Genomic DNA, 20,799 nt, shown 5'->3' on the forward strand with positions numbered 1-20,799 from the left:
ATTAATAACAACATGAAAAAGTAGGGTGAAATTGGCTCAACCCTACAGGTATGTTAAAGGATGTGAGAGTGGCAGACGCTATGCTGGCACGTGTGCTCACCAAGATTATAATACGGGATTAACGATCATGATCATGTTCCAGAAGTAAAGTGCAATAAATCTATCAAAGCACCTGTGTGGTAGGTAATAAAAGATGGAAATCTGCTGTTACAGTTTGTACCAACTGGAGCTAACATTACTCAGTACTGTCCATGATGTTGACTGCCGGCATGATAAACAGTCATAGTCAACACTCAGTGGGGCAGAAACAACATCCAGTTTTCCTTCCGCTCTGCTTTTGAGTTCAATCACCCGAAGGTGACGACTGACTTTACACGGAACCAAACCATGGTGTGAATCAGAGCAGCAAGCTAATTAGGTTGGATTAAAACTGAGGAGCAAACGTGGCTTTGGGTTGAGAAGACTTTTAACACACTGGCACCTTTCTTAACAGTTCTATATACAGATCAGCACTTCAAAATTCAGTGCCCTGCGGCACCAACTCAAATCCTGGTAACAGCTGACAAGGGACCTGTTGTGTCCCAGTGTTAAAGTTCATTAGAGCTGAAACAGCTTGTCGAGTACTTGATTGACAGAAAATTAAATCAGCAACAAATTTGATAACCGATTAGTCATTTGAGTCACTTATCAAGAAAAAATGTCTCTCTCTGGTTCCAGCTTCTCAAATGAGACAATTTCTGCTTTCGTTCATGTTACTTGATAATAAACTAAATCTCTGTGTTTTAGACTTCGTCAGACGCAACAAGACTTCTGAAGATGTCCCCCTAGGCTCTGCTGGGAAGCCCTGGTGGACATTTTTCACTTTTTTTCTGACATTTTGTAGACAAAGCGATAGAGAGAGAAAATAATTGTTAGCTGCAGCCCTAAAGTTGACCGTGCAGCGACGACACTGCTTCGACCAGCTGACTGATGGGTGAATGCGCCTCTCTGACCAGAGCCAATCCAAAGTGAATGTTAAATAAAACCAACTTAAAACCTTAAGTGAACATGCCTAGTGAAAAGAAAACAGGACTAAAAAAAACAACAAAAAAAAGCGAAATGAGTGTTTGTTTGAGAGCAGATCTATAAAACTCTAATGAAGTCACCTCAAAAAGATCTTTAGTGGCTTTGATCACTGTACAAATCAAGGAGCTGAAACACCAGCACTGATCCAGATTCACTAAAGGTTTGCACCGGGAAGAGCATAATAATAATAATAATAATAATAATAATAATAATAATAATAATAAAAACTGACCACAATCAGCAGGTGAGGGAGCCTTGCTAATCACCAAAAAGTATAAAATGAGAAAAGCTGAAGACTACAGAATAAAGCATCTCTTCACCAGTCATGGTCACGTACCTGTACATAATCTGATGATGTTTTTTTTTTTTTTTTTTTTTAAATAAAAAACACACACACTATATTTGTGGGCGATGCCATGCTAAACGAGACACCAGCAGCTACAAATTCCTCTTGCACGTGTGCAGGTGACACGACATTGCAGGTTGCATCAAGAGTTTGTCTGCTCGGTCACTGCTGCAATTATTGTTCAAAAAAAAAAAAAAAAAGGCACAGCACTGTAACCATCAAGTCAGGAAAGCAAAGGAGAGGGTTTTCTGTCCCGGATGTTCAAGACAGATGAGTGAAAGGGAGATTTAATGTGCAATGATGCAGGACTTAATGGATTAGTCCTCCAGTTGAACTTGTGAGTGCCCAAAATTTGCACTAAGGATGGCTGAGTGCCACAAACAAAATTAGCAAAACATTCCGTGAATTAATTCGATGGAAAAACTCAAAAACCTCAATGCACTCAAATTGGGAGATTGCCCTTGTGATGCAGTCTTAGTGAATCTGGATCTGCAGTCATAGATATTCAAGTAACGTAAAAGTTGATGGTTTCTGTAGTTCTGGAAGCATAAGAGGTACAATAAAAGATTAAGAACCTGAACTGAGACTGAGACTAGATAAATCATTGGAAATGGCAACATACTCGCTTCACAAGATGCATAGACCTAAATGCATATTACGCAATCAACTTTGACAAACAGAACTGAGGCTTACAGAGCAAATGGCATCTCCAGAGACTGTCAGCCTTGTCCTGACTCGTCGTGGGTTCGGCTGGCTACATGGAGCTGTTGGCTTTGGTCTACGAAATGACACTGCAACAAGAAGAGGAGGAGCGCAATAATGTAGATCTGACCAGGCATTGTTCATTAGAAGTCTTTTCCACTTATAACTTCAATACTTAGTTTGTTTTCCCTGGCGTGGCATCTGTTGTCATCCATTTAAGATATAGATTATGTCGGGGGGGGTTATATATTTTAAGCTGAGGGTGGCACACAATGACATGAGGGCTGGTACAAGTGAGTGTGTGTTTGTATACAGGATGCGTGTAACAAGAGTCTGCATGTCTGTAAGTTTAGACCAAGCAGTTCCTCCACGTTTTGTGGTTTGGGGGTGTGTGTATTTCAGTGCTGTACAGTTAGGGGGCATGCATCCAGACAAAAATACATGCACGTTGGAGAAGTAGGCCTCGCCTCTACTTCTGATCGATGCTCTGGATCTTCCACCTCCAGGTCCTGGGGTCACTTCTGCTGCGTCACATCTCTTCTCTTTGCACTTGCCCCCTCCTCCTTCAGAATGTGCATTCATGCGAGATGTAGTAGTGACCCCAATCAAAACTTGGCTTGAAAGCACCTCTTAGCATTCCCGCCTGCTTTTTTTTTTTTTTTTTTTTTTTTTTTTATTAAAAACACCACCCTTGGCATCATGAGTTAGGGTGACAGAATGAACGTTAGAGGGCAGTGACAACATTTAACTGAAGGCGATTGTTCATTTAAAAGAAGACAGAAGGAAGAAGAGGGAAAAAAAGAAAAAAATGGTATTCCACACCCTCATTGTCAGTCTTAATGCGTGGTTTCTGTTTTGCTGCTGGCTTCTGATGATTTTTTTCAAATCACAAGTGGCATCCAATTCCATAAAGAAGTTACTTTAACACCAATCACTGTGGCGTTCTGTTTCAAGGGCAACTCCAAAACCAAGTTAAATGGGATGAAATGTTAAAAAAATAAATTAAAAAAACCCACTCCTGTTTGTCACTTACAGAGTCCAAAACAGAGGGAGACGGGGAGGGATGGGACTGAGGGAAAAAAAAGAAATAATTCCAGTCCTGGCCTGGATAGTGGATAAATGACAAGGATCGCTTTTTCATCAGGTTTTTCGCCCTCATATTCCCCTGTTTTTGCCATCTTCCTGCCCAGTGTCACATCCTTACTGGTTGGAATGGGTTGACCAGAGCAGATTAGTAAAGAGCTCAGGTATGTTGCCAAGCCTAGCCCTGGATAACTGGGCCGCTACCAAAGGTCCCATCCAGCCCAGGTTGGACTATGGCAAGCTGGAAGGAGAGAGGCAACTCATTGGAGTCATCAATGGCTAGTTGCCTTGTATTTACTAGTTGGCATGAAATTTTCAATGAGGGTCTTAGTATTGGAAAGCCCAGCTAATAGTTTAATTTACATGAATACTCCTCCGTAATTTCAGCTCCACGGAGGGGGGCCAAGAGCCTTTCAGTGCCCACCTTGCGGGTGTTGTCCCGTGGGTTGATCAAGTAGGTTGAGGGGGGAGGATTTAGGCGCGGGCCCGGGCTGGCTGATGGCTTTGGGCTGGTTGATCTCTGGGTCTCTGGATCTATGGCAGCAGTTGAATGTGGCTGGGTCATAACAAGGGCTCGAAAGGCTAAAGAGGGAGAGAAGTAGAGATCAAAATGAATTACAATTTCAACTCCCTCTGTACAGACATTACAATTTTTTTCTTTATCATCTACAAATAGGATCAAGGGTGATTTATGAAAGCATTAAAATTTTCATTAGTTTAAAAACCTATCCTCTTCTACTAGCACTATCACAGAAAATTCTCCTATTCTCAGTTGTTTGACTCTATATACGGACAAATTTTAAAAAACCAACACTACCTGCTTCTGCTAGTTGAGGCTCATCCACACCGTCACTTTCCTGCGGAAGGAGAGGAAAGCAACCGTGTTATCAATCAACAATACAGAAGAAAAGCATAACAACATGCACATTTACATCTAATCTCCAAATGTCTTTAGTCCCAAACGGACAAACCATCAAACATGGTATCTGCAGATTCAGAAAGCTAAATTGAAATTTTCTGAAGCAGAAGGCCTGGATTTGAATTAAAGAATATTTTAAACAAAATAAAGGCAGCAAAAACCTGCCTACTTTTGATAAACACTGCTAAAATCAGGCAAAAATAGGAAAATAAAGAACAGCTAATTCATTTAATTAGAAAAGGGACATGAGGTTGATTTCATAAAGCAAACAAATGAATATGCAGTGCTATGCAAACTTAATTTTCACATTTTCATTTAAATGAATATCAACCTGACGTAACACTAAATGTTTTGTCCCCGTAGCTTCTTTTGGTTTTCCCTCCTGACAGAAGGAATGCTAAAAATTCCCTGTCCGTCAGACCATGTAAGTATCAAACACAAGTAGTAAGTACAAAATGATGCCTTATAATATGCCAACAATACGACATAAAAGACGCCACAATAATTAATTCAGCCATGCTCGTTTTCTGACAGGGCAGTGGCTTACGCGACAGTGACAACAAGCTTATGGACAGTATGAAGAGACATGCAGGTAACAAGACGACTTGAGCGGCATAACGAACGCTGCAGTAGATATGCGTGACAGTGTTAATTGGACAGCATGGCCGGCTTGTTATGAATGAGTGAGGAAACAGAACATGAGCGACGTACGGTCAGGCGGGCGGCTTACAAGCAGCGCCGAGGATGAAGACAGTTTCTCACACAAGACAAAACGGATGAACGACAATGCAACACAGAAATCAGACGACATGGCTCTTACGAGTCATTTTGACTCTGGTAGGGTCTCTCCAGGGTTTTCTTCCCCTGCTGGATTGGCTGAGGTCAGCGACTGGGGCTCAGGTGGAGGCATGGGCATGGGCAAAGGCAGGGGGATGGGCTGAGTCTGGCCTTCTGGGCTTTCTGGACCCAGATTAGATGTGGGCTGGCCTATGATTACTGTGTTACCTGTTGGGTTGGAGCATGGAAACAAATCCTGCAGTGTGAGAGCATGTTAAATCCACTGGTGCGGTAACAGAATGCCATGGGCTGACTTTAGTTTTCCCTTTCCTTTTTTTAGTTTTCCTTTTGAACTCCATTTTTTTTTAACTCCAGATGCATTTGACATTATTAGACATGACGATAGTCAAGCTACTGTGGTATTACAGGATCTGAAGCGAGGCTATGTACCTTTTGAAAGAAGAAATAATTATCTTCTTACATATGAAAAGTTGGATTCATAAGCAATAAAATGCATCCTTACTAGCTTATGGTGGCTAATGTTAGCTAATATTAGCAAACTTGTAGACATGTAGAATATATAGATACTGCTGTGACTCTGACTTTTCTCTACAGATAAACTACATTTCAGCTTTCACCATTATACAAGGATTTTTAGTGTCTGCTGCTCAGTAAAAAGGTACATCATTTCACTTCATAAAAAGAAGGAGGTAGTAAAACAGCGTCATCCACTGAGTTTTATAGCCTCCAGTGTTGTTGACATTTATGTTCCTTAGGCCTCCTTGACGGGTCTAAGACGCATACCACATTCGAGCAAAAGTAATGTCCTTATATTGAATTTAGCTTTGTTGCACGTCGTCCTTCTCTCTCTCTCTTCCCATGTTTCCTGCCCGTCTCTACTATCAAAGGCAAAGGGCCACAGAAGAAAAATGAGTAAAAGGAGCAGTGTGCAGAATTTAGGGCGATCTATTGGCAGAAATGGAATACATATCTACAGCTATCTCATATTTACATAGGGAGTGGGTCCTCTTTCACAGAGCCCGCCATGTTGCACCGCCGTCTTTCTACAGTAGCCCAGACTGGACAAACCAAACTGGCTCTAGAGAGGGCCTTTCCCGTTTGTAATGTTACCACCGTGGGGTCTCCTGCACACTTGGAAAGAGCAGGGTGAGGGGAGGGGTATTCAGTTGGTTGCAATCTGCAACCTCACCACTAGATGCCACTAAATCCTACACACTGGTCCTTTAAACCATGATGAATCTGCAAATAAGAAAAGTTTGGTGACCACATCCATCTACAAGTAAATACAGAAACGACTGATTTAACTTAAGTATAGGCTGAACGATGAATTCCAACCACTCAAAATTTAAGATAGGATGGTGGAATACTGAAGATTTTGGGGTATAACAACATAGTCTAACTTCAGATAAAAAGTTATCACCAATGACACTGAGGAGAAAAAAAAAAACAAAAACATTTTATTTCCCCTACAGTGAGCCTTCAGCTGTAGAAGACAACATCTAAAAGAATGACACTTGGGAAGGTGTTCTGCTCATGATGTTGGGGAAAAATAAAAACAAAAACAGGTTAAATTAAATGTTTCTCCACCAAGTATTACAACCACAAAAGAGAAAAACAAACAAACAAACCAAAAAACACGACCGGTCTGACCAGCTCCATCGTGACTCATGTGTATGAATCCTGCCATGTGTCTATTATGCTTCTCGTCTTTAACAAGGGCTCAGAGATTAAAATACTAACACTGCACACACTTTTGGTAGGTCTCAAACTCCTAATGCGTCCCCAACTTGATTGACTGAATACGCTCTATTAGTGCCAGGCAAAAAGTCGAGTTGTGAAAGGGCAACATAAAAGTAACCTCAGAGCAGAGTTCTACTGCATCTGTGCTCTGTACCAAGTGTAATTCTCAAGATTTCTTCCTGTCTGAGCTGTAGAAATCTTTTCATTTCTGTGCATTGTGGCCCATTTCAGCAGTGAGAACTTAAGTAACTGTTGTGATCAGACATTTTCCATAATCTGTTGAATTTGTACCCTTGTTTTCAAAACAATACTATAAACTGCTTTATCACAGAATAGTTACAATGCAACTGTAGTAACAACCCCCCCCCCACTTTTTACATTCTTTTGTTTGTTGTAGGCACTGTTTTCTCTTCACACACTAGTTTTATATCTTCTGCTTAATCTTAGTTTTTCCTCAAACAGCGACAAACAATTCATAATCACATGCTGTTTGTTTGTTTGTTTGTTTATTTGTCAGCAGGATTACACAAAAAGTACTGAACCGATTTGCAGGGGACTGGTTGGAGGGATGTGGCAATTGCCAGGGAAGAACCCATTAAATTTTGGGGCAGATCCAGATCATTTACTATAAATCTAAATTTTTTTCTCTGAAGTCTGGTGCACGTTGTTTGACATTGGCCTTGGCGGAGGTCTGCGCTCTTCTTAGTGCTATTCTAGTTATTTATAATTTACAACAGAATTAAGTATAGTCTATAGTTAATTAAGAAATGTATTATTTTAGTCATGTACAATTCTACCTGACTTCAACTGCACCATTGGTAATGTACCGAGGAGAAGGTGCTTTAAATGCATCACAGTTAGAGCTCATACCCTGCCTGTATGAGTTGATGTTAAAAGTTATTCAGATAAAGAGAGGTGATTAGTTTGTTGCCTCGTGGGACATTTTAAAGTCTCCTAGATGTACAATAACTGAAGAACTGTCAATCACAAGGAAAAACAGGAAGGTAGGCAGACTTTTTACAACTTTAATAATTTCCTGACGTGTACAAAGAGGACGTTAAACTATGTTGTCCAGAGCAACCTCTCACCTCCATCCTGCTCTGCTTTGATTTGGGCCTCCAGGTCTTCGGGGTCAACATACTGGTAGCTTTCATCGTCATCAGGTGGTTTGCACTTCCCACAGCAGAAACAGCAGCAGCAGCAGCAGCAGCAGCATGTGAACAATGTACAGCACAGCACCAGACCCTGCAGGAATGAACACGCATAGAGAACACTCTTTATAACAATTTTCAGCCATGTGACAGCAGAGGGGGATCTAATAGAACTGTCTATCTGCAAATTACTGACGTTGGGAAAATTAAAATTATGAACAGTGAGGATTTTATTTAATGTCGTAAACTAGATTAGTCAAGTCAAATCTTATTCTTACAGGCCTTAAGGGGCTTAAAAGATTATAAAGGCAGTTTTGTACGGTAAATTTGCCCTGGCATATTTAGGATTTATGCATGTATGAGAGCCATTATGACCCAGAATAAGAGTGAAGATAAACCTACGAGTCCGATTCTGACACAGGAGCCATCAAAAGTTTGCCATGGGAATTTTAGCAGAAATAATTTTAGAGGGAAAGAACAGCCCTTATATGTTGAGCAGGTACACAAAAAGACAGTAACACCTTACAGTAAAATACGTACCACGGTAAACTATGCTTTAACAATGGTTTCTGACACGGTCTCGACAAAAACTATATAAGCTTCCCAAAGGTGGCATTCGTTTCCTACCTGTTGTATTGGAATGCCTTAGATCGTACCAGTGGTGCTTCTATTGTGTTAATCTCAAAATTGTATAGGAACAAATCAAAGCTGGGCAAATAGACAAATATTTTGTGGACGTTTCCCTCCCAAAATAAAGTATCTATCTATAACTTTGGTAACATAGTAATAAAACAGTTTTACTTTTTAGATGTACAATATTACATTTGCAACTAATGAAAAGCCCTCAGCCTCAAGTGACTGTAATAAAACATGAGCAACTAGAAGCTCTCAAAATGGTCAAATGCAACTAGCATAAAACTATGTGCAGCTTCACCACCCCCCAAAAAAGAAAACTAATCTGTAAGAGCCTTTAAAAATCCACATAGATTGCATGCAAACAAAACCACACACCTTAAACCACCATTTGGACATGAGGAAGTAGTATTTGACGCTTTCCTCTCCAAACTGTTCGGACACATAAAGGCCCATGGAGCCATACTCATCATAAATCTTCCTCTTGGTCTCATCATTTAAAATAGAGTTGGCGTTGTTAATCTCCTTAAACTTTTCCGCTGCCTCCGGGTTGTCTGGGTTCTTGTCCGGGTGGTACTTCAGTGCTAGTTTTCTGACAGAAGCACACAGAAAAATCAGATGATGCAAAGTGAGGCAGAGGAAAATGCTTAAGTGAAGGACGGAGGAAAGGAAGCAAGTCAGGAAACATGAGGTTGAAAGGCCAAATCTGATAGATTTATCTTTAGTCTGTTAATGAACTGCAAATAAGTAATATAAGTACTATTCAGAGAGAGAGCATCTGAGTGGAAAGAGGAAAAAAAATTATGTGAGACGTTCCAAGGTTCCGCCACCAGATCAAATTCAGGACGTCAGGTTTACAAAGATATATGGAAAACCATTTAACCAAAAAAGCTGGAACTGAAACAATTAGCCAACTGAGAGACAATTACTTGGCAACTATTTTCATTATTAATTGTAATTATTTTAGTCATTTTCGGGGGCAAAAAAGTCAAAGATGACCTACTTTCAGCTTCTTAATTGTGAGGATTTATTATTTTTCTGCGTCTCACGTGATAGCAGACTGTATATTATCAGATTATGGATTGTTGGTTGAACAAATCAAGCAATGTGAGGAAGTCAGTTTTAATTCTGGAAACTTGTGATGTGCGTTTTTAACCATCTTTACACTATTCAATGAATTTCTTAACTGAAAGTGTATCCACTTTGATAGTTTATTTGAAAAGGATAATTAAATAAAAGAAAAATAATCATCCCTCTCTCATTAGCATATGCTTTCATGTCAGCTTGGCTCCACTTCCACTGGGAGAAATTTGATCCTTAGTGATATGACCTGTGGAGGAATGTCTCTGATCAGCGCTTGAGCAATATGGCCACTTATGAGGGTACATGTGCCAACATAATCAGGAACAGGATTAATTCCGCAAAGGATTTAGGAAATATCTGCAGTAATAATTACAGAGCGATTACCCTGCCTACTCTGGAGAATCTAATCCTGTCAACTGAGAAGACTTAAAAAGTTGAGTAATGATTCACATTACTCAATGCTCACCTGTATGCTTTCTTGATGTCCTCAGCTGAAGCTCCTTTCTCCAGCCCTAGCACCTTGTACACACTCTCCCCAGCGGTGGACATCTTCCTTTGAGGACGTGAGGAGTTCGGCTCAGCCATGGCTCACCTCTGCTAATAAAAAGGAAAAATAAAAATTACCTGATCGAATATCATTAAAAGATTATGATGCATATCATTAAATGTTGCTGAGGCCTTAGAATCATATGTTGCAGGATGACAAGATTCAGCAAAGATTAAAACACTCTGATACCAAGAGCGTGAGTACAACATCTAACACTGAACAGTTTGTTGTAACTTCCCACCACTGTTGTTTACCAAAGGTGCATCCTTAAGTTGCTTGTGTCGATTGAGTCATCTAGTACAGAGGATAGGGTTTCAGAAAACACACAGTTCTACAGGGGCAAAAGAAGGATATCAACACATGCTTCAGGCCAGAGTGTTGTACATAAAAGTGAAAGACAAGAAGACAGCAATCAGCACTCAAACAAAGCATCTAGAAATTGTTTCTGAAGTAACAAACAAAAAGGTAGTCAATAGCAGAAACATAAATAAAATACAGAAGACTTTTGAGGAGAGAATTTTGAGGATTTGCTGTTTTCTTTTACTTATGTGAAAGTAAGTTAATCATTTGTGGGTTTGTTTGTTTTTTTTTTTTTTTAAAAACACTCTTTACTGGGAAAAACAAGCTATTTGGAGACTTGGGCAGTTTTCACTGTTTTCTGACATTTCATAGACCTAATGATTAATAGATTAAATCGAGAATTTAACTGGTTACGAGTATCAAACCGTTACATTACGCAATACAGTAAATTATATTTAAATTTCAGTTCTTTCAAAAATGTTCAACTAACAAATGTATGGTTTGCTCCCAGGGATGAGCTGCACCAAAAAACAGCCATAACAATAAGAAAACACCTAGCCCTGTTCCTGAATTGCCGCCTACATTTCAGAGCACTTCAAATGAATGAAGTGAAATAAAATATCAATTTAGTCTGACTGTTATTCTGGCAAAGACGACACAGGAACATGAACAAGATTACTATGTTAATTCCCATACAAACCAATAGCAATGCAGTGGTATTGTCGTCTTAATCAGCCTGTGGTATTGACCGCACAGCATCATGAGCAAGTATTTCAATCAGCACAAAGCATTCAACCTGGTGTTGCCAGTCCTCACAAGTGAGCTCGGTGAGCACAAGTGCTCCACCAAAAGCGGGAAGGGGGAAGTCTTCTCTGCAACTGCAATATGAAAATATCTGCTTAATGTTAGAGTAGGCGGACTAACCACATTTTACTAGCGTTTGTTAGGCTACCTTGCAGGTATTGCTAGTGAGTCTGACATTGATGCTATAGCTCCTGCTCACACATCCTTGATAAATTGATGCCCTTTTTTCCCCTCTCTCTTTCTTTCTTTGAGCCACAGCAAGGTCCACAGTTCTTTAATCTGAGACAGAGCTGTCAGCAGCAGCCTTGACTGCCGTTCGTCTCTGCTTCATCCTGTCCAGTCATCTACATGTCTGCAGACTAATCTGCAGATTATATTCTTGATTTCTTTGGGTTCGCTTCAAAACATTTGGTCTATAAAATGTTAGGAAATTGTGGGGGGGGGCATCACAATATCCCGGAAACTCATGGTGATGTCCTCAAATGTCTTGTTTTTTTCTTACAAATTGTCCCAAAGCTCAAGGTGTATTCAGTTTACTATCACATAAGACAAAAAAGTAAAATCAGTCATATTCATAACAAAAATGTAAAACATTCTCTTGTTTCATCCTCTCAAAATGTGGGGAGATTTTATTATTTTTAGATTACTGTAACCAAACATCTTTGGGTTTTGGACCGTTGGTCTGACAACACAAAACATCTGAAGAGGTCAGCTTTGGCTATAGGATACTGCAACAGGCATTTTTCATTGTTTTCTAACATTTTAAAATCCAGCCAACCAATTAATTCAGCATTTAAAATGATTAGAATATATCACAAGATTAACTGATTAAAAAAAAAAATAATAATAATTGTTAGTTGAAGCCTTATAATATTGACAAATTGTTTAAGTTGATTTATCAAACATGAATCAAATAGTTGTTTATTTAAACATCCAGCAGATACAGAGCAACGTTATCACTCATCTGGAGGCGTGTTTCTGGCTGCCTGGCAAGTGTAAGTCCAATACTCCCTGTTTTTGGTCTCCACCAGCTCCTGAGGGAAATATCTGGATCTTTAGCTGCTAAATGCTCCACTATGTTCACCAGCTAGTCACAAACTGTGCCTGTCTGCTGTTTGCTGCTGAGCTGGCAAAACAATAGCAAGGTTGCGGATCGGAAACTGAAACAATGAGCAGAAACGCACTATAATAGATTCATGTGATAATTCCCTGTAGCAATGAGCAACCCCTTCCACATTGTCATTTGATACACTGTTATTACAAAAAATACTGATAGCAGCCCCTTGAATTTGACAGTTTGTTCTCATTTGTTCATCCTGATCTGTTTGATGATCTGCAGATATCGGCTGTCAGGTTTTTCTGGTGCACATCCATCCAAAGAGAAAATGGGAGTATCACCTGGAGTGAGGTGTGTCACTTCCTTTAGCAGCCTTTTCGTTTTTTTTTTTTTTTTTTCACCCGACAAACCGAATTTAAACAAGAACTGACCGAGGTATGACCAGGATTGAAGTCTGGAACTGGACCCTCTTCGCTTTAGGACAACAAATTAAAAAGCTCAATCGTGTCCATTATTAATATTGTTTCATAAGCAGAGGAAAGTCAGTACAGTTATATTCAATAACCTGGAAAGAGTAATACAAAAAGGGACTTCTATTAAACTATGGCTACTGTACAAACGCACACATACCGACTCTTATTCAGCCACACAAATAATGCTGTCCGGGTCGTTGACTAAAGAAGATTACATTTTGCTGATCTCACAGATTACCCGTCCAAGTCCATGTCAGAGAGGGCCAACGTCCTGGTCAGAGTCTGGCTAGACAACCCTGCGCACACACACACACACACACACACACACACACATCCCAACAAGCTAAACAAGTGTCAACAGATCCGTACCCCTGTGTGAAAAACAGTAGGTGCAGTACGGGCTGGAAAGAGAGCAAAGACAGAGGGGATTATAGGTTACGGGCTGTCAACGTACTGTGCTACAGCAGCGACTGCCCCTAACCCAGGACAAAAAGCTCTCATTGAGCATTTCCACTGCTGCATTTGTAATTCTCAATCCTGTAGAGCTAGGGGAGGGGAAAAAATAAATAAATAAATAAAAAATCCCAGGAATTCTTGAAAGTAAGCATGTAAATAAATAAATATTCAATTCCAAACCACTGAGATGTTGCTTCACACAGGACCAATAACGTCAGACATGTTTGCTGGCATATGGGAGGCAATTTTCTCTGGATTTTTTTTATTTTTTTAAAAACTTTACACACAAGGGAGATTTGCAAAGGATTAAAAACTCAGACGACTTTTGCAATTACTTCAAATAACACAGTGACCAGCTAATGCTAGAGCTGTGTGAATAGGTGCTTTGTTATTTCAGCTAAGCATTTTAACGTCATCTCCTCTCTTTGTCAAAATGTAAATTCTGATAATCAGGTTATCAAGAGAGAAGAAATATGAGAATATTGTAGAGCATTTTCTATTGGTTGCTTGAGTTAAGTTCTCAGTTCATCAAATCAGCACGCCGTCAGATTGGAAGGGGATGGCATGGGTTTAGGGCTGCAGCCAACAATTTTCTCGTCAGATTATTTTTTCAATTAACCTATTAATCGTTTAGTCCAGTGCTTCCCAACCTTTTTTTGTCAGACATACCGCGTCAGTCCTGTAAGATAAACTCCAGTACCCTTTCCTGGATACCGCCATTTACTTCCACCATTTCCTTACTTTTGGTTTTTTCACCATCCATCCATTGCCTTTAGCTAACTATTTCAGCCCTCTATCCACTACTTTGAAGTAATTACAACTTTTATTAATTACTTTACGCTAACTATATACGGCAACTGTATCCATTACATCCAGCTTTCTATTTAAACTGTTTATCTATACTAAACATGGATCCATTTCAGCCATCACTTTTAAGTAGTTGTTTTTAACTAATGTTTTAGCAAGCGAGCAGTGACATTAAAAGCAAAAAAAAATAATAATAATTTAATTAAAAAACACCTAATTGGGAACCACTGGTTTAGTCTATAAACTGTCAGAAAATTTAAAAATATTCACAATTTCCAAGAAATGGCTTATTTTGTCAAACCAATAGTCCAAAAACACAATACTTAATTTGCAATTACACACACACACACACACACACACACACACACACACACACACACACACACACACACACACACACACACACGAGAAAAACTGCAAATCACCACAATTAAGAATAGATAAGAATAAGTAATTTAGAAAAACCTATTAACCTAACATCAATTATCAAATATGTAAGGTTACTGAACTGCCAATCAGCTATTTGATCAGACTGTTTCAGCATCACATGGGTTACACTTATCAAAACAAAATAATCAGTTACATGAAGCCACTAACAATAGTTAGACAGAAATATCATTACAGATATATATATATCCACGACAGGATCGACACTGCTGCCACCAGCTTAGCTTTCAACATGAACTTGGCACATCTCGTTCATCAAATTTCACTGTAATACCTCTGATCTTTCAGTCACTCGTGGGCAATTTAGTAACAGCAAAGAGTAGGAAAAACAACCACTCTAACAATATCTGCTGTGTTCTGGCCAGTCAGACGAACAGTACTTCACTGTGTACACGTCCAAACGTTTTAATTTGCTAAAGTTAAGTCCCCGTCCTGAGGGTGTCTTTCAGAACAAACTTTTCCACATGAAGTGAATGCCGGCCAGATAGCTGATAACCCCCGCTGCTTACTCACTTTCGTGCTTTAAGGTCACTTTTTGCTTTTAACAAGAAAATCCCCTGAATGTGATTGTGTCTCTGGTTCCAGGGCACCAGTGCAAGAGAAAGCAGCTTTGCTTCTGTTGTCTGTCATCCGATTAGTTAAGGGCCTCCTGTTGTGAAAATAAAAAAAAAGTAAGCTTCACACTGCCTCAATGCATTTGTAATTAAAGCAGATGGTACCGTAAACTGAAAGTTTTTTTTTTTTTGCCCTCTTGCCAAATTCACGAAAGAGTCACTCAAAAAGATTCAGGTCACTTTAACAGATTTTTTTTTGAAAAAGAGAACACTTTGAACAAACCCAGGTTTTTTCTTTTCTAGTTTTGGAAAATAAAACATCAACTCACTCTTTCACTCCAGATTTTTCCAAACCAACTACATTTGAGTGCAATCAGAAATAAGAGCTGAAACAATTGCTTGATTAAATCGATTGGTTGATCGACAGAAAATTTACCTGCAACTATTTTGATAATCAATTTTTTAAGCAAAAAATTTGAAATATTTGCTGTTTCTAGCTTCTCAAATAGGAGAATGTGATGCTATTTTTGTCACACACACATGACAGTAAACTGAATATTGGACTGTTGGTCAGACAAAACAAGCCATTTGACTAATTCACCATGGTTGGTGGGAAAGTATAAATAAAGTATATTTATTGTCATTTTATAGACAAAACAATCAAAAATAATTTGCAGATTAATCAATAATGAAAATCATCATTACTTACAGTTCTATCCACCACTAACCAATCATAGTGTTCTCTATCGGCAAAAAAAAAAAAGGTAGTAATTCAGTAGTGTAAAATGAAACAGAGTATTTAATAAAATACAATAACAAATGTAAAACATTTTTCACTACTGATGTTTGAGACCAAATGATTAATTTATTAAAAAGCGAAAATAATCTGCAATTGATGATGATGATAAATTATCATTAGTTGAACCCTGAGCAGCAGCTATGCCATTTCAATCAGCAATCTTATGAAAGCATCTGTGTGCTCTGGAGTGTATACAGCACTAAATTATCGCATTTAGTGCAAAACACACCACAAAAATCCGGTCAGTCTCTTGACTGGAATAAACCCTGCAAAGACAAAATCCAAAAGGCCATTTTTTTTCCCCCTCAATGATGGAAACGCTGCAGGCCCAGATGGCGTTCCTGCTGGTGCCCAGAAAACTGATGTAAATACTTCAAGCATATTCCAAGCATGCTGCACAAACCAGGAGGAGGCAGTTCCACAGGAGATAAAAAGAGGCCTTACACATTTGCATTAGTATTACAGAAAACCTCTGAGACCACTGCAAATAGAGGTCTGCAGCGATCAAACTGCCGCCCTGCAATTCAGACAGAAGCAATCGATCGAGTATCCCTGGTTTATTAGGTTGATTTGCCAGCTGCAGTTGATGTGGTGTAGGCTTTAAAAACTGCCCCGTATGAATGCAAATGCTAGTCGTTTATCACAAGCACATGAGCAACGGAATGAAAATGACCTGTACCACAACACCTGTACAGTCCCTAAAACTAGAGGCAGAAAAAAAAAAAGACACACACACACACACACACACACACACACATGGGAGCCTTTTGTTTTCCATTTCCAAACATTTGACTATGAGCCTTTTGTACTCCGGGTTTTATGAAGTGCAGATATTTATCTAGCCTTAGCCACTATTCATCATGATTTTTTTTTTTTAGCTGCAAGGCTGTCAGCTGAGAGACAAAAGCAGATAACAAGAGAGGCGAGGTAATTGTATGTGTGTATTTTAGCTCAGATTGAAAAACTGAGAAAGTGCTGGCCTTGGTATAGCTCGTACATTCCTAATAAATTAAACTGGTTTGTAAAACCAGTTTATAAAAAAATGTGTCTCATTCAAAGTCACTTAGCAGCTTACTTGATCACACGCTACAAAAATGTGGCAACGGCAAAAAAAAAAAAAATCTCAAAAAACTGACATGTCCCAACACAGAAAAAATTGCATTACCAAAAGAAACAGGAGTCACAGCACTGACTAAAAGACAAGATATTTCACTCTAGCCTCTAACACACCCACCTACAATGACTGTTAGGAAAGTAAGGATTGAGCAGTTTCATCACAAATCACCATTAAAGATGACTATAAAAAAGATGCCATTTCCGAAATTCCAAACCAATTTCAGCGAGCATAAAAATAAGTTATTGAGCATAGACACAAAAAGGCTTGATTAGTACTCATGTCCATATTTAGAAGCACTTGAACATTTTTAAAAAAAATTCTATTATTAGTAAAGAACATGAAACGTAAACTCCGAAGACATCTAAATCCTGTGATGTGACTGCTAAACAAACCTTTTTTTTTATTGCTTGAGAGGGTTCTTGTCAAAAACAACAAATGAAGAAAATCATTTGAAGACTGAGGGCAAAAACTCCAATGAAAGTTCTCATTCAGTGACAACAGCAACTGTTAAGATAGTCTGCCATATTGTTACTCTTAAAAAAGCTCTTTATTGTTAAAAATAACAATGGCTTTCTAAAAGGTGTGCGACATGTTAACTATGTGGTTGCAACAGCCAAGGCCAAGCACCCACAAGTTCCATACAACATAACTCTGCCAGACAGTTTAACATATTGTACCCACACTGAACATTGTGATTACAAGCCAAATGGTCTACAATGACAGGAATTATGAGCATTAATTTGGGGACCTTCAACATTAGATTGTGACAGAGTCGAGTGGAAGTCAATGTAGACACCAGTGCGAAAAAGCAAGAAATAAGCAGTAAATCTATCACGATACTTGTTATATATAAATGACTACCAAATATACAGATTTTCATGGGTAAAACCCCCTTTTAGTTGCGCGAGTTGAGTACAATTCACCAGACTGAAAGAAGTCAACCCCCAGTGTGAAAAACAATTTTTATATATACAGTATATATAAATAAATATATGTATATTTATCAATCAGCCACAACATTTAAAACCAGTTACCTGTTTTAATGTTGTGGCTGAATGGTGTATATATCAGGATATAGTTAGATGTAGAGCTAGACCAATATATCGTCCTATATTAGCTTACTGAAAAAAAATACTGTATCTGCATCGGTGTGTATTTCAGCTGATAAATAATAAGAAAATGCAGGACAGAAATGCAAAATATATTGTATGTTTTGAGGTCATCCACTTGATGCCTCTTAGTCAAGACTGCAACTAACGATTATTTTCATCATCAATTAATCATCGATTAATTCATTTTTCAATTAATAGTCTATCAAAAAAAAAAAGCAACTTCACAGAGCCGAATGTGATGCTTTCAAATGCTTTGTTTTGTTCGACCAAAAGTTCAAATACCCCAAAATATTTAGTTTACAGTTATATATGACAAGGGGGGGGGGGGGAATCCTCTCATTTGAGAAGCTGGAAGTAAGAAACACACCTGTCCTGATCTGCATGATACATGATCTTTTCAAGCTACTACTGTAGGGGAAAGACCAGTCTAAAGGCAATGGGCCGCTAATGATTTCAGGAACTCGAATGTACACGTTTAAACATCCAACATCAATGTACTGGTATGATGATGATTCATTTAAGCGTTCAACTGACAGTCACTGTTCTCATCGATTCGTACGTGGATTATTTGCTCCAGTTATTCTTTAAGTGTTCTGTCAACAGAACGACAGAAACCAGTGCTACACAACTTGCTTTGGATTGTTTGCTTCACGTGTTAGGTAGATTTGCGCTGTATTGAAACTCAGATGACTTTTGCACTCATTACAAACCACAGAGTGACCCCAGCTAATACTGGAACTGTGTGATTAGGAGGCTTTTCCCATTTCAGCTAAGCACTTTAAAGTTATCCACTTCCTTGATCAAAACATAAACTCAGATATTCATGTTGTTAAAAGAAGAAATAGTTGAATATGAGCATCAATCCAGACTTCAGTGTCTCCAAATTACTTATTTTGTTTGACCAACAGTCCAAAACCCAAAGAAATCCAGTTTACAGTGATATCGTAAATTGATAAAAGGACAGAAAAACACTGAAATTTGAGAAGCCGGAACCTCAAACAATTAATTGATTATCAAAATAGTTGCTGATTAACTGTATCAATTGGCTGATTTGCGTCTCTTTGTGGTGGTGGGCCTGTGCCCAATAGCCTCATTCAGAAGGATTTTAAGGGCACAAAGCCTGGATTTTCCTGATTAGGTCACTGGATCAGGTGTGAATGGACACACACACACACACACACACACACACACACACTCCTATGGGAACCTGATTCTGACATGTCAGAAGAGTCACTGTCCAACCACTTCCCTGCTGTTTTCCCTCGCCTTTCACCTCTCTGCCTATGTCTCCGCATCGCCTAAACAAAAGCACAACTTAACAGACACCTGACTTTACATATTTAAGATCACACTCCACGTTGCCCTGAGAGAAACAGGCTGATGTTTCGGGGGGGGGGGGGACTGTCCGGGCTGATGCCGCGTGATTGTCGCCTGTTTGTCCTTGTGGAGCTCTAATCCTTTGCTAATCTCCCTGCACAAGAGAACTAGTTACTTTCCATTTTACACCCCGTCATTCATAAATAAATGTTAGAGGGAACATTTTTTGACAATTTCACCGATTCTCCTTGTTCTGTCATAAAGTTACTCATCTCTGGTTTTCTTAATCAAAGAAAGTCATTCCAGCCCAGGTGTTGACAGGTAGCTAGCTGGTAGCTAACCTTACTTTCAGATAATACAAGTGACATGTCACCAACAAAAAGTATCAAGACTTCATAAATAAAATGTGCAAAAATGTCAGGTACTACTTCTGGGCCGTTACATTAAGCTACCGGCTAGCCAGAGGTAGCCGCTCTAGCGTGAAGACAAAGATACGCCAAATTCCTTTTACAATTTCGGCAATTTAACAAATCGTAATCTATCTCTACACGACAAATACGTATCAAAATTCATCCCAACCTTTTCAAGACATTAGTAAGAGCAAATTCATCCATTCGGCGTACACCTAATACATAGCTAATACAACATTTATTTCAACGGAAGAACAATTCCTCCCCAGCAGTCGTTCACTTATGTTCGCTGCCACCGCCCTCCATATTTACAACGTTAACGTTAAAGATAAAACGTTTAATATGGTGTTTTGACTTATCTCTGAACTGAAAGTACATACTGACATTTTACACGATATACAGACTCATTTTACAGATGGGGAGTAACGCTACTGTTGCTGAGAATGAAACCAACCTTAAACTTAGAAATTTCTGAATGGAGTTTGGCGTACGCGACGGCGACAGCTACCCACAGCTAGCTAACCTTATGCTAGCTAATTTAGAACCGCTGAAATACCTTACCTTGTGCAAAATGAACACTGTATATCTCGCCGTGCGGTTAGCTGGATCATAGAGGCATCCGGTTTAATTTATTAACTCCCAGTTAAAGGGTTCGTAACACGGTAATGCCAGCCCGGATGCAGAGAAGTGGTAGCCTGCCGCAGCCGCCGGGTCGCCTCCTCATTTATGGCTCTCTCCACCAGAGGACATTGGCTGTTTCCTCCTTCCAGGAACAGAAGAAGACGGACGGGATGCTGCTTTCAGGGTTTCGTCTAAGATCCCCTTTTCAGGAAAAAAATTTGCTAAATATGAAATAAGATGTGTATATTTTGTTTTTCACAAATTAACCGTCTAGTTAACTGATATGCTGCAGCTGAAGAACACGGGGGGGAAAAAAAGGGGGCATCCGGAAAAATGCATTCACTGTTTTAAGTTGATTATTTACCAAAAGCTGTAAATATCAAAACTTTAATGAGCAAATTAGCTTGTGTATTTGCAAATATCCAGAGAGTTCAAGAATTTAAAAAAAGAACAACACG

The 20,799-nt window shown here is 39.1% G+C and overlaps 1 protein-coding gene across 8 annotated transcripts; it reads right to left on the minus strand.

Annotated features, from left to right (window-relative positions):
• Window positions 1–1,431: 1,431 nt before the first annotated feature.
• On the minus strand, window positions 1,432–20,564 carry dnajc5ga (DnaJ (Hsp40) homolog, subfamily C, member 5 gamma a). 8 transcript variants are annotated; one of them, XR_005707334.1, is made up of 8 exons: window positions 20,282–20,562; window positions 9,987–10,114; window positions 8,816–9,029; window positions 7,742–7,898; window positions 4,936–5,120; window positions 4,014–4,053; window positions 3,621–3,778; window positions 1,432–2,202 (listed from the first exon to the last, which is right to left on the minus strand). XR_005707334.1 is itself a non-coding variant. In XM_040125497.1 (7 exons), the coding sequence occupies exons 2-5, from the start codon at window positions 10,103–10,105 to the stop codon at window positions 4,939–4,941; spliced, it is 672 nt and encodes a 223-aa protein (XP_039981431.1). In that variant the 5' UTR covers window positions 10,106–10,117; window positions 20,282–20,564; the 3' UTR covers window positions 2,761–3,778; window positions 4,014–4,053; window positions 4,936–4,938. The 8 variants fall into 8 exon arrangements, 5 of the variants coding, with proteins under 5 accessions (XP_039981431.1, XP_039981430.1, XP_039981434.1 ...); XR_005707332.1 differs by lacking the exon at window positions 1,432–2,202 and adding an exon at window positions 2,761–3,437; XR_005707333.1 differs by lacking the exon at window positions 1,432–2,202 and adding an exon at window positions 2,761–3,437 and having other exon boundaries at window positions 3,560–3,778.
• Window positions 20,565–20,799: the final 235 nt, after the last annotated feature.

The sequence above is a fragment of the Xiphias gladius genome, chromosome 4, assembly GCF_016859285.1.
Source record: "Xiphias gladius isolate SHS-SW01 ecotype Sanya breed wild chromosome 4, ASM1685928v1, whole genome shotgun sequence".
NCBI classification, from domain to species: Eukaryota; Metazoa; Chordata; class Actinopteri; order Istiophoriformes; family Xiphiidae; genus Xiphias; species Xiphias gladius.

Coding starts and splice junctions, on each gene's coding strand:
- dnajc5ga (XM_040125497.1), bottom strand. CDS start 10,105: ATGGCTGAGCCGAACTCCTCACGTCCTCAAAGGAAGATGTCCACCGCT. Junction 9,030..9,986: donor GACATCAAGAAAGCATACAG/GTGAGCATTGAG, acceptor TGCTTCTGTCAG/AAAACTAGCACTGAAGTACC. Junction 5,121..7,741: donor CAAAGCAGAGCAGGATGGAG/GTGAGAGGTTGC, acceptor CCAACCCAACAG/GTAACACAGTAATCATAGGC.